The sequence below is a fragment of the Mus musculus genome, chromosome 8, assembly GCF_000001635.26.
Source record: "Mus musculus strain C57BL/6J chromosome 8, GRCm38.p6 C57BL/6J".
Classification (NCBI taxonomy): domain Eukaryota; kingdom Metazoa; phylum Chordata; class Mammalia; order Rodentia; family Muridae; genus Mus; species Mus musculus.
The window spans coordinates 110,302,648-110,316,955 of record NC_000074.6 but is presented as its reverse complement, the minus strand read 5'-3'; the positions used below and the strand labels follow the sequence as shown (position 1 = coordinate 110,316,955).

General features: G+C 45.0%; 1 protein-coding gene across 7 annotated transcripts in view; it reads right to left on the bottom strand.

Moving 5' to 3' along the window:
* Hydin (HYDIN, axonemal central pair apparatus protein) overlaps positions 1-14,308 on the bottom strand; it is a 343,286-nt gene that overhangs the window by 293,298 nt on the left and 35,680 nt on the right. For all 7 annotated transcript variants that reach the window (XM_030243552.1, NM_172916.2, XM_030243556.1 and 4 more), the window contains 2 exons: positions 7,759-7,878; positions 4,671-4,805 (listed from right to left, as the gene is read on the bottom strand). In XM_030243552.1, coding sequence (XP_030099412.1) covers positions 4,671-4,805; positions 7,759-7,878 — 255 coding nt within the window. The remainder of the gene's footprint in view (positions 1-4,670; positions 4,806-7,758; positions 7,879-14,308) is intronic.

Genomic DNA, 14,308 nt, shown 5'->3' with positions numbered 1-14,308 from the left:
AAAATTACTGATTGGGAGAGTCAGAAATGATGGAAATGCCTGTAATTCCAGCGCCAAGCTGGAGAGTCAGCAGTCACAGTGATTCTCAGCTTCTCATTGACTTCAAGGCTGGTCTAGTTGACATGAGACCTGGCCTCATACCCTAAACCCAAGGAGATTTTATGGTATCTACTCTTCAAAGTGTTAGAAATATGTTATTATACATTATTATTATCATCATTATTATATACCTAGAGCACATAAAATATGATTTTCTCCTGTCCTTCTTGAGACACTTATTAAATTTCATATGAAAGCCATTTTGACAACTAATTGGATATTTGCCCTAGAAACATCACAGAGAAGACAGAATAGCATAACAAATGCCAATATACCCATCACCTAGACTTAGCTGTAATTAATGTGCCTTCATTCTGGTTCTATCAAAACTTGATTATTAAATCCCCACCCTGCATTTCCTCCTCCAAATGCTGCTACAGTCTCACATTGCAGCGCTATACAAACATACTTGCCTGACTCTAAGCCAGTGTTTAACTTAATAGTTCCCCAACTCAATTTAGGAATAAAGATTACAATCTAAGAGGTCAGGAAAATTAGTGACAGGCTCCAGAATTCCTTGGTACGATTTGATAAGAGCACTGACGGTTACGCTTCATGGTGCATTATACACGCAATGGTATTACTAGACTGATCCAGTGTTTCGGGTTTTTTTAAGTCCGTGTGGGAGGAGATAGGGAAAGTCACAGTGAATTGACTGCACCTGTTATCTGGACATTTGGCATTCTTAGCAAGTGTCATGCCCAGGAAACCGATCAATACATGACAGGGAAGAAATTGCATTATCATCTTCAGCGTGCTAACATACACAGGTGTTGACGATCCAGCTGAAAGGGGGTGAGCTTATTAAATGTGACACGCTGCAATTTACATATCTCACCCTCCAGATGTGAGGGTCATGGAGTGAGGATGGAGAGTGAGCAGAGCAGTAGGGGACACAGCGGCAAAACGGCATCAACCCTTTGACTGCCAGTCTGGTCGGCTGAACAAAGAGGGATACCCAGCTAGCATGACTGACTGTTTCCTAAGGCAGACCTGGCTTCACTTTACTCCTCTGCTGCCTTCTGGAACTGCATTGGATGGCGAGTGCCTGAACCTAGCTGGTCATGCTGTGCACTGGCCCTGTCAGCTTCCCAACAGTGAGGATGAGTGGGATACTGAAAACTGGATCCTGCTCAACGCAGCAAGAGAAACTGACTGCGTCTTCAGAAAGAAGAGTGCTGTAAACCCGAGTATCACCTACAGCCAATCCCAACACAAAATCCGCCCCTCCCCAACTTTTCCTATACTGGGAGATGAGCTCAGTGCCTTATGCTTGCTAGCAAGTCCTTCTCAATGACCTGTTTCCTCAGCTCTCTCTTCTCCCCCCCCCTTCTTCTTCTTCTCTCTCTCTCCCTTCTTCTTCTTTTTTTTTTTTTTTTAGTAAGTTATCAAGGTTGGCTTTTAACTCACTCTATAGCCCAGGAAGGCCTTGACCTTGAAGATTGGTCTGCTTCATCCTTCGGGTAGTTAGGATTGGGATCCTAGGCTACCGGGCCTGTTTATTAAATTTTAACGGAATCTAAAATTGGGAAATTGTATTTCTCCTAGGTAGCCATTAGTCTCACCATGCCTCCTTATACATATTTGTCAACTTCCATGACATTAAATACCTAGAGGAAGTAACAGTATAACATTTAACTTGTCTTAAATTAGGGGCTCCTAATAGATATACAGTGTTGGAGGAATGAAATGTCAAGGGGGTAATTCAACATCTGGAGTCGGACAAACAGTAAAAAAAAAAAAAAATACAGCCAAGCCCGTGAATCCTTGATGTGAATGAATATTAGGATCTCACACTTATAAAGCGAATGCCAAGAGACATAGAATACCTTCTAACCATTGCCTGTGATATACACAAGCAGGACAGTGTCAGCTTTTGCTTATGGAAACCTTAACACACAGAAGCCAATGGGATAGCGTGACAGACTCCAGCCTACCTTACATCACCCAGACTCACCTGTAAGCGACAGTCCTTCAGTCTAGCTCCATCCTACCTTCCACCCACTCACCGCTCTGCCATCGTACAGCTTCTAAGTCAGATATTCATGGGTGTTGGAAAACAGAAATATTTAATACATAGTTCTGATGACTGAAATCATGTAATGCACACACCTAAGACTATTCTGTCTCCTTGCTTACACTGTACTGTATCCCATCGCCTCTGAGCCCCATATGGAACTCCCTCAGTCAGAGCTCCTGAGGGTGGACCAACATTTCTCGGGGAATATATGTTTTCTTCAGAAAACACATATTCTCCTGCAATGGAAGAAGACAAAAAAAAAAAAAAAAAAAAAAAGAAAACTATGAGTCCCCAAATCAAACATGCTCTGTAGTTCAGGCCACACAGAGGCCTACAATCTGCTGCCCACAAAACGATGGTGCCAGAATATGACACCCCAGTCCCAGCCAAACCCAGGCTCTTTTTCTTCACAGATAGCCTTTGGCTAGAGAGCCCGGTGGGGGAAGGGAGGGATTGATTCACCAATCCACAGCAAAAAAGAACCTCACATTCGATTCATCTTCTCACTTGTTCTAGTGATTACCAAGTATATCCATATTCTACAAACACAATCCAAGAGATAGGCAACAGTGTGACCAGGGACATGTCAGGAAACCAGCCATGAAAGACTGTGGCCCTGCCCTGCAGAAAAGGAATCACGGCCACATTAGTGTGAGATAGCTGGTAATGATATTAACAGTGCACAATAAGTATTAGTGCAGAGAGGCAGTTCAGAGCTATCTTGTCTGGCTCATCTATTGATTCCAGCTATAACGGCATAATATGAATATGGATATAGATATGGATATGGATGTGTATATGTATGCCAGCTGCTAACATTATCCTCAGCCCACATCTTTTTATTCTAGGGCTTTCTTTGTTTTTTAAGAATTTCATACATGTATAGAAGGAAATATGATCATATCTATCTCTCACACGTCTCTTCCAGGTCTCCTCCCTCCCAACTTTATGTCCCCTCCCCCTTTTTTGATAGCTCATTGTTTAGCACTACCCCTGGAACACAGGAAGCCTATGGATGGCCATATTCTCAAAAGTGAGTGGTTATCCCTCCCCCAGCAATGGCCACTCAGAAAGGGATGATACCTGGAGATCATTTCCCCCATCGCCACCTATGCTGCCACCTAAGCTGCCACCTAAGCAGTCACCTATGCTGCCACCTACGCTGACAGCCAGCTGAGCTTGCTGCTCATGTCCAGTTACATGATATTTTCTGTTCTACCTCCTTTGTATGGTGGTGAATCCCTTCCCTTCCTCTCCTCAGCCCCAGTTGGGCTCCCAAAGCAGGAAGTAAACCCAGCCAACAACCCTGCCCAGAAGGGGAGCTACTCTCTGACTCCTGCATCCTTGCTCCTTCCCTCCAAGGCAAACCCTGGGTTCCTGTGACCTAGAAGAGCCTTCGGGTGGTGCTGAGGCAGGAAACGGCTTTATCTTTTAGTGTGCCGGCTCTTCCTTGGCTGTTTGTGTGCAGACGGGGTTCAGTTGACCAGGCAGATCTCTGGCGTTAGCTCTTCCTTCCCTGCTGTGTTTGAGGGGGACTCTAAGGTACTTCAGTCCTCTATGGAGAACCTCTTCTCAGCCTTGAGCCCTGGCGATGTTTTTGCTCTGAAGGCTGAATGTGATCAATACTTGAATTTAGGCCTCTTTTTCAGCTAGGTTGGAATTCTGGGAGGAGAGATATATGACCCACCAACCAAAGACATGGTCTTTATCCTTTTTCTCAGCTTACTGCATGCAGATTGTACCTCTTCTTTATTGGTGGCCCTTCGACAGGATATAGTATAAACCTGTTGGGTTAGAGGCTAGCAGGGAGTGTCCAGCAGGGTCAGGCTCTCTCACAGCTTAGCGACTTAGGGCTCAAAGACACAACAGCTCTCTGCTTATCACTAGTAGAACAGCACCCCTCTCTCCTATCTCCCTTCCTCCTCTCTCCTCTCACCACCACCATATCTAATAACAATGCCACACACAGAGCCACCAATACCAGCTCCACTGCTCTGTTTTGTTCATTGCTTGAACTCTGGGGTTCATAGGCAGACAGATTGGTCTTCAGCATAATGATGTTGGTAGGTGGTGTCCCTTTAAGAGGTGGAGCCTGGCAGAGTGTGTGGAGGAAGCTATTGCTGGTCCTTCTGTAAGTTGTAGCTTCCTTGATCACCATCCCATCTCTCCTTTGTAAATGATGCCATCCACTGTGAGGTGACTCAGCTATGACAGAGGTGGGGCTTGCTGGAGTTAGACCTGTGCTATATGGAGTGTCAGCCTCTAAGACTGGGAGCTAGATGCATCTCTTCTTTCCACATACTCACCCTCAGGTGTTCTGCCACAATAACAAAACCACCAACAAAACCCCAGACTAATACAGCTACCACACCAACAAAACACCATCACGGGTTAACTGCCAATATCAAGAGCCATCGAAATGACCCTCGTGACCACTGCCACCACCACTGCCCACTTCAAATACCACGGACACTCCCATGAACACTGGCAGCCCCGTGAACTACAGAGGGCTAGAGACACATAACCAATCTTTTGCTGGTGTTGGGTTTACCTTGTTCTCCTCTGGAGTGAAGAGGATTCGGAATACAGATGGCACACCAGGGGCTACCTTGTGGCCGATGTCTTTGGGGCTGATGATTTTAAAGTAAGGTGAGCTTTCTTCAACAACTTTTACCATCCGTGGGATCTGCAGGAGAAACACGAGATGGTGATATTATGTACGAGAGAAAGGCAGAGGAGAAGCACAAACTTCAGAGTAGAGCACAGTAAGGGCTCCGTCTACTCCTTGCTGGGTCTATGGCCTTGATCAGGATTTCGGTTGCTTCAACTGCAAAGGGAAATCATATTTACCCTTGTCCTAAGGGCTTGACAGTCGGTCTCTATGACCCATTAACTCTACTTTTACTAACATTACTATTCATGTTTGTTAGGGTTCAAAGTCTGTGTTCATTTTATAGCTGAAATGACTATCTTCTAAAACAGACTGCTCAATACACACACACACACACACACACACACACACACACACACACACACACACACTTCAGCTCCCGCCACTGGCACACAGTAGAGCTAAACTGCCTGTCTCAACATTTGGCAAGTGCTTGGGGAAACCACATCCCATGACCATCACCGTCCCTGCCCCTCCCTGCTATCCCTCCCCCCCCCCCCAAACATGGGCTCTCAGGACCATCCCCCAACACACCCCGGGACATGATGTGCCATTCCATTCTCACAATGGCTTTTGAGCTTTGACACAATTCCCTGGGCCACAGAGGAGGAGAGTGCATCAGCTCCACCCAGCCAAGGACCGATTCCACCCACCCTCTTCACGGGAACCTCATCAAGAAGCAAGAACAAAAAGCAGACAGATAACCCTTAGCTGATCTCAGGGCAGCTTCAAGCAGTTTTGTTTGTTTAAGGTCTTAGCCTCTGCTCCCCTAGTCTTGCCCAGAGATATGTAGCTCTATCCCAGATATAAGAAACACAATTACAAGGCAAAAGGGAGTGGTCAGGGGTGGAGTATCTATACACACACAGAAACATACACACAGACAGGCACACACACAGCAGGGGAATGGTTTGCTTGGATTTTTCTGGTTTTAGAGACAAGATTTTCCTATGTAACTCAAATGGCCTCAATCACACGGTCCTCTGAGGTCAGACTCATGAGTACTGGGACCTTACCTGCTAAAGAGTATTTGTTAATGACTCAAAATGGGGTAGGGGGAATGCGTAGATTTCATCTTCCACTTCATGTCTAGGGTCAAGCAGAATTACCAAGGGACCTTTAGCCTAGTACCTCTTCATCCTTACTAGCCTGATAAAACTCCAAACAGTGTAAAACAGTAGTGTGATGGTTTGTATATCCTTGGACCAGGAAGAGGCACCATCTGAAGGTGTGGCCTTGTTGGAATAGGTGTGACCTCGTTGGAATGGGTGTGTCACTGTGGGTGTGGATATAAGATCTTCACCCTAGTTGCCTGGAAGTCAATCTTCCACTAGCAGCCTTTGGATGAAGACATAGAACTCTCAGCTCCTCCTGCACCATGCCTGCCTGGATACTGCATGCTCCCACCTTGATGATAATGGACTGAACTTCTGAACCTGTAAGCCAGCCCCAATTAAATGTTGTTTTTTTTATAAGACTTGCTTTGGTCATGGTGTCTGTTCACAGCAGTAAAACCCTAACTAAGACAAGTAGTAAGAGGGGAAAGGGGAATTCTACATAAGAAAACGACTTGTTGGCAGCCCCATGTGAAAAGTCCTAATGTCTATATCATGTGACTCTTCCCGAGGCCCGGCAATGTGACCCTGGTCACCTTCAGTTCTTTCTCATCTCTCCACCAAGCCCTGAGTTTCTGTCCTGAGCTTCTCTTGCTAATGACACTGCAGCCAGAGACAAAGGCGCTAACCCAGGCCATGTACCATTGTCCACAGAGTGGCTTTGCTGGCATTCAATCACCTTATTGATCTCTGAAAGGCATCACTGAGTCCTTTAATGAGCTACTGCGCTGAATATACCTCCAAGCCTTCCTGCTTGCCTTGGTTCCTGCACAGACTTATTTCCTCATTTTTCTTGTGGCTCAGCTCTCTGCGTCCATATTCCTCCATTCCTATTTGCCTTCTCCCTGGAGTTTAGGGCTGCATTGATGCTCTCCCTTCACACAGCATCTGGTTATTTCTGCATTCAACTGTGCTCAAAGCTTCCACACAACCCTTCTCCTGTTACTGCCAGGTGTCAAGGAAAGCCTCTGGCATAGAATTCTTTCCTTCGAAACAAACCTTAGTTTATCTTTAAAGAAGAAGATGTAAGGCTGGGCAAGAAACACTCAGTTGTAATTACAAAGGAACAGGGCATGGATACTGAGAGAAGCCTTCTGGACACAATTCTGAAGGCTGTTTCATATAACAGGGAGAAGACCACAAAAGGAGAGAGATTCACAAGGTAGAGAAGGTTTTTAGAAATACAATGTGAGGACTATGAGTATACATACTCACATTTGCTAGTCCTCTGAGCGGATAATCCCTTCAACTAGGGTAACGGGGTCTACAATTCAGAGGATGTCTGCACCAGTAGTACCCGTTTCCTCTCGATGGAATCCTAGCCCAGCTGGTCAGACACAAGCACTCCCTGCCACTCATCAAATCCACACTTTTTGCACCTGAAGTTGGGGCATGTAGCTGAAGAGATGGCTCAGCCGTTAAGAGCACTGGCTGGTCTTCCAAAGGACCTGACTTGGATTTTAAGCACTCTCATGGTGGTTCACAACCATCTGTAACTCCAATTCCAGGAGATCTGACGCCCTCTTTGGGTCTCTGTTGGCAGTGTACGTGCATACATGTAGGCAAAACACCCACATACATAAAATAAAAATAAATAAATCTTTTTTAAAAAGGAATTTAGAGAGCATGTTGGGAGCTTGCCATCTGTCGGGCACTGCCCTGGACGGTACAGATAACAACAATCAGACCTAGCTTTGTGTTTCTGAAACTTGAAGTCAAAGAGCAGGTTTGCACATTATTTCCCTATGTCCATCAAGTTTAAAGAGTGTATCTAAGACCCTGAAGAATCCAGCTTACTGAACCCTTCCTCCCGTGTTCTGGAAAAGCTTACCCATACCAGTGAACATACTTACTTTGTCGTTGTTCCTTAAAACCAATGGCACCTCATAGACTTCACAGGGAGAATAGTTCTGGAATATGATTTCAGACGGAAAGGGCTGGAACAAGGCCTGATCCAAGTCAACTCTGGAAAACTGCAGTTGGGAGACAAAATTATGCATACTATGGATTAGTGGCAAAGGTGACTAGGATAAGTAATGCAAAGACCGATTAAAATAAAAAACACAAGGGCCACTCAAAAGGGGAATCAACATAATAGTTAAAATTAGTGAGACTGTTTTCATCAATTTTACTACAAAAGAAGGTAGAAAATTTGGGAGCTGGCCCTGTCAGTATAGAGCTTACAGCACAAGTCTGAGGACCTGAGTTCTGATCCCAGGATCCACTTAAGAAGCCAGGCTTGGTAGTGCACGCCTGTCATGCCGAGACTGGGGAGGCAAAAGCAGGTGGATCTCTGGAGCACACTGGCCATCCAGAATTGCCTAGTCAGCTACTTTCAGAGAGCCTCAAAAAACAAGTTGGATGGTTTCTCAGAAGCAAGAGCTAAGGTTGACCTTGGGACTGTACTCTCCTGTGTGCAAACAGGCTCATGCACATACATGTACACACACACACACACACATACACACACACACACACACACACACACACACACACACACTAAAATGTCTATTTAGTTTTCTGCTAAAACAGATGATAAGTGAATAAGACTACTAACCCAGACTTTGAGATCCAAACATGGTAAATGGGATCTTTTGAGCCAGTTACCCTATGATAATAACTCAAGAGTTTGATCAACAAAGATCTGCTCAGCCACACAGCTAACAAGATCACAAGGAATTGCTAGCTACAAGAGAAAGCAGATAGATGGGTGAAGAGAGAGAGCATGGTGGGTAGAGACAACTGGATTACACCTGCCTCCGCGCATTAGACTGGACAGGGCTGAGATATGTACTTTTGAACCTGCAGCAAGACTAGAGAGACAAGAGATTGGAGTTCCAATGCATGTCAAGGAAGATTAAGACTCTGATGGGCTTTGCTCTCATTGGCTAGATGCCCCACAGAATAAGAATAGACGAGGGTTCCTCAGAACTCGAGTGCTAGTGGTCATTGAAGTCTGGCACAAATAACCCGATCCCCTCTGAAAGGAGAGAGAGTCACCGCAGGATCTGGATAATTTATGCCATCTCCCATTTGTGAAAATTTCCAGTGTACAACCAAGGGTGCTTTGTAAGCTGCAAAATATTTGCAGATTGTAATTCTATCAACCAGCTATAAATGCAAGGAAGCAGGATGCCATAAATGAAAGCCAGCTCGGACAAGAGGCAGTGGCAACAGCGGTGTGACCCACTCTTTGAAAAAACAAGGCAGGGTCAGAAATGGTGAGGAAGCAAATGCAAATCCTACACCTTAAATACCTTAAATAGGAACTCGAGGGTGGGGGGCTGTTGGGGGGGGGGGGACACGCTGCAGAGTGGCCACCACTGAAGTGTAACTGGCATAGAGATGGGTTAAAAGGACATTCAGACCAAGAGGGCAGGTTGCGACAATAGAAAATTCAGAAGAGAAGTAAGATTGGCAGGCAACAGATCAAAAGGCCTAAGATGGGTGCATTTGGAGCAAGTGGGGAGGAGGCATTATTGATAGATCAATGGCAGGGAGGTCTCTACAGCTGATGACGGAGACAAGGCAAACATACAGGAGGCCTGGTGAACTCAGGTTAAAAAGAAATCCATACCTAGGTAGATAAGTGTCAAGCCATTGAAAGCAGAGGCAAAAATGTGCAAGAGATGCAAGAGGTGCAAGAGATGCAAACAGGAAACGGAGAGGATGCTTTTGAAGCAAGAAACAAGAAGTTTTGACTGATAAACACAATTAACAAAGGGTAAAGGATATGAAAATAACATCATTTAAAGCCCAGAAAACAAGCCCAAGCCAGCCAGCCACCCAACCAAGCAAAGCCTTCTACAGAAATAATATTCTCTACCCTTGAAAACATCCTTAAACAAAGAAGTTAAAAATTTTTAGAAAGACAAAAAATTATAATTTTAACGATTTTCAAAGGAAAACACTTAAGGGTGTTCTCAGAGAGGGGAAAATTATTTTAGATCTTCAGATGCAGGGGAAGGAGGGAAGGATGATGAAGGAGTAGGTGACTAGCAGGGCAATCTCAATGAACGTGGGCCAGACAATAATAGTAAGTACTTGCTTATCTGTGGGATGTGTGCACCAGCTGGGCATCCCGCAGCAGACCCGGGCTGGGCACAGCCTGATCGCTCCCTGTACTACAGTGAGTTTCAATGAGTCCTTGCTTTCTCTCAGAGAGACTCCCAACATCATCATATGAGGGAAATTAAGCAGAAATGAAAGGACGCATTCAAAACCGCCACTCACAGAAAGGAAAAGCTAATCTACAGTGTGAAGGGAGGGTTGGTGGTCTTTTGGAGGAAAGAGGAGAGGCTATGGTCCAAAAAATGGGCATAAGGAACCTTCCAGGGGGGCCAGTAGCTATATGAATATGCTTACATCCATAATACATACAAACACACAGATGCAACAAAAGGTTTTTTTTAAACTATCTTCCTTCCAAATACATACACAAGCTTATATGATCTTCATAAAACTTCACTGAGAATCATGGAGATGAGAATCATGGAGAAGCGACACTGTTCAAGGACATCACTAAGTGTTAACAGAGAAAACAGCAAGGCTAGGCAGAATCCCCTTCCTTCAAAGATGGGTAGCAATAGCAATCATAACGATAACACATGTCTATACATATATATGCATATGTGATAATACTTGAGAAAGAAGAAGAAAAATATAACCAATGAAGAATTTTTAATTTTATGTGTGCGTGGTGTGCTGTATGTGTTTGTATACGTGTGTGTGTATGTGTGTGTGCATATATGTGTATATCCTGGCTCACAGGTCAGAGGTCAATGTTGAGTGTCTTCCTCCATCACTCCCCAGGGTTTCCTACTGAAGCTGGACCAAGTGGGTAGACTGTCTGGCCAACGAGCTCCATTCATCCCCCTGCCTCTGCCTCCTCAGCTCATGGCTACAGATGCATGTTACTGTACCTGGCTTTTACATGGCTGTAGGGGATGGGAATTCAGGTCCCCAGGGCTTCCATGGCAACCACTTTACCCACTGGGCCATCTCCTCAGCTCTTGAATAAAGAACATGTGTCAGAAGATTATTGCCAATGAGGAATGAAAATTCTATGTGCTTGTTTGTTCCCGTGGTGCTGGGGACTGGCCCTAAGCCTAGAGCAGGCTAGTGCTCTACCCGAGACCTCAGCCCCACAAAGCAGTGACAATCTCAACCATACCACTTCACCAAACTTTCAAATGTATCATAGGGAAACAGTTATCAAAAAGCACAAAACAAATACTCAAGCATACAGGGGAAGCAGAGCAGCTAGAGGAGATGAAAGGACAATTTGCTTTCCAATAAACTCCGAGTTTCCAACGTGTCAAGTGTTCCTTTCCACGTGCTGAGCACAGTGTCGTGAACAGAGCCACCAACAGCCCTTTCCCCACAAGGCTGAGGTGTAACCCTTCCCGGGCTTTACCCTTACTCGTCCTTCTCACTGGGATACCCTTTTCCAAACCTTTGCGTGAGACTGAGCTAGACATCTGCCTAGCTCAGGGAGGCTTTGCCACACACAGCTTCATGTGTAACTAACTAGGCAGCCAATCTCCCCATTCTCTCATGAGAACTGATTCTTCGTGTGAAGAGGGGTCTTAGTTAGTTGTTTGTTTTTTGTTTTGTTGTTGTTGTTTTAATTGCTGTGGCAAGACACCATGACCACAGCAACTCTTATAAAAGAAAACATTCCATTAGGCCTGGCTTACAGTTAAGAGGTTCAGTCCATTATCGTCATGATGGGAAGCATGGCGGCATGCATGGCATGCAGACAGACACAGTGCTGGAGAGGTGGCTGAGAGTTCTACATCAGGATCCACAGGCAGCAGGAAGAGCATGCCACACTGGTCATCAACACCCCCCCCCCCCCAAGTGACATACTTCCTCAAACAGAGCCACATCCACTCCAACAAAATCAGACCTCTTAAGAGTGCCAGTTCCTATAGCCCTATGGGGGGGGCATTTTTATTCAAACTACCCATAAGGAGTAAGAAGGAAGGGTAGTTAGGAGGTAATGGCCACATATCAGAGGAAAGAGAGGGAGACATGAGGAAGACAGGGTAGATGAAGTCAGGCCTTAGTTGGGTCCAGAGGTCAAGATTACATTTTGTGAGAATAATAGAAGTCACTGGTAGTATTAAGTGTGGGAGTAACATGATCTCATTCACATTTTAATTACATTTATAGTGTGCATGTGTGTGTGTGTGTGTCTGTGTGTGTGTGTCTGTGTGTGTGTGTCTGTGTGAGATGTGTCATGGGGGCCTGACAATGGCTTGCGGGAGCTGGTTCTCTCCTACCTGAGAATCGAACCAAGGTCATCGGGCTTGGTGGCAAGCTCCTTTACACACTGATCCCTCTTGCCATCCTATGGATTGCTATAACGGAGGGTAAGATTGAAACAGAGAAGTAGAGGGCGGTGGTGGAGGAGAAGGCTCAGCGGATCAAGCGCTTGTTACTCACTGGGCAGACAAGGTATCGCCAGCACTCAGAAGGCACAGAGAGAGAAGTGGTCCCAAGAATAAGCTGGCTGTCTAGACTAACTAAATCTGGGAGCTCTGGGTTCAAGAGAGAAGCCCTGCCTTGATGAATAAGTAAGGTGGAGAGTCAAGAACCCATGTCAATCTCTACATACATGAACACACATGTGCACATGCATTGCATACCACACATAAGGCACAGACATGGACATCTGTACCACACATACACATGCCAGAGAGAGAAAGAAGAAAAAGAAGAAGAAGGAGGAGGAGGAGGAGGAGGAGGAGGAGGAGGGGGAGGAGGAGAAGGAGGAGGAGGAGGAGGAGGAGGAGAAGGAGAAGAACAGGAGAGGAAAGGAGAGGAAGAGGGAGGGAAGGAGGGAGCGAGGGAGAGGGAGATAGAGATGAGGGATAACTGAAGCTCTTGGAGAACAAGGTATGTAGTTACTATCTGCAGGAGGTAAGAGGCAAAAGAAGAAACACAGCCTTTGAGAGGCTTGAATCTGCATTTGGATCTCCAACATAACACGTTTGAGCATGAGATATAAATACGAAGATCAGACTCAAAACACGTGGGCTAGAAATGAAACAGAGGAAACAACGCAGTTGCCTAGCAGACAGGAGCCCCTTCCCCCCCCCCCCCCCCCGCACCTCTCCATCACTGGCGACATTAAATATGCAAATAACAAACAATAGAAGAGGATCAAAGATGCCATTCCCCTAGAAAGGGTCGAAAGGGTCACCTAAGGCACAGCTTCTTAACCCGTGGGTCGTGACCTCATATGCGGGGTCACGTAACCGAATATAAGGGGTCATGGAAAACTTGTGCCCGGTAAAAGTTTTTCGAGCACAGGACCCCAAATTAATTCAAAATCAAACGCATAATGAACCCAAGGTGTCTCTGGCAGCAATGGCCTGTGCTGTACCTCATGACTTTACTGCAGCCTCAGCTCTAAACGCACCACACATACTGATGAGATGGATGCACATGCATCACACCGTGGCTGCTGTTGTACCTTGCTACAACAGCAAAGGCGGCCTGAAAACACTATTCTACACTATGAATTAAAATGTTTTTATTGGGCATACAGTGTTTTCTGTTCCTTTAGAAATAGTTACTTACAGAAAAGGAAGACCTGTAATATTTTCTTGCAATACGACTCCTCAGCACAGAAATGTCAAATTAGTGCCTTTCTGAACCAGACTGTGTGATTTTAAAATCTGTCTTTCCGTTGCTGATTTGAGTCTCATTTAAAAAAAAATAGTTAAATGAATTTTGGTTTAGAATTCATATAGAATTTCAAGCAGTTTTTGAATGGCCCTAAACAGGTTTCTGCCATCTTGTGTTTCATATTTCTGAAAAGCGGCATCTGAACACGGGGGACTATGATACCAAAATCTCAATCAGCTCTGAAAAAGGTTGTTGATGCTCTCCATTCGCAGCGTATTTAACCAAGATTAATTCTTAATGAAAAATAAGCAAGCACAGCCATCTCATTAGCATGCAAAGTTGCTTCCATATTTAATAAATGATTAAAATTGGGGACCAGCAAGATGGCTTAATGGGTAAAGGCCCTTGTTGCCAAGCCTGGGATCTACGTCTAACTTCAGGGACCCACACGTTGGAAGGAGAGAGCCGACTCCCACCAGTTGCCCTCTGACCTCCACACACATGCCGTGGGATTTATTAGGCATGCACATGTGCACACACAATAAATAAATAAGATGCAATAAAAAAATCAAAGGAAATGATAAAATGGCAAGTGCTTGTTTTATAATTCATTCTTTATCATTTATTATCAGATATTTGTTTTGTATAGTTATCTTTTCTAAAAGTATTTGATTAAAAAATTTTTTTAGTATGTGGAAAGGGACACAGTGTGTGTGTGCATGTGTGTGTGTGTCCCTGATGTTTGCTCGCATGTGCATGGCACAT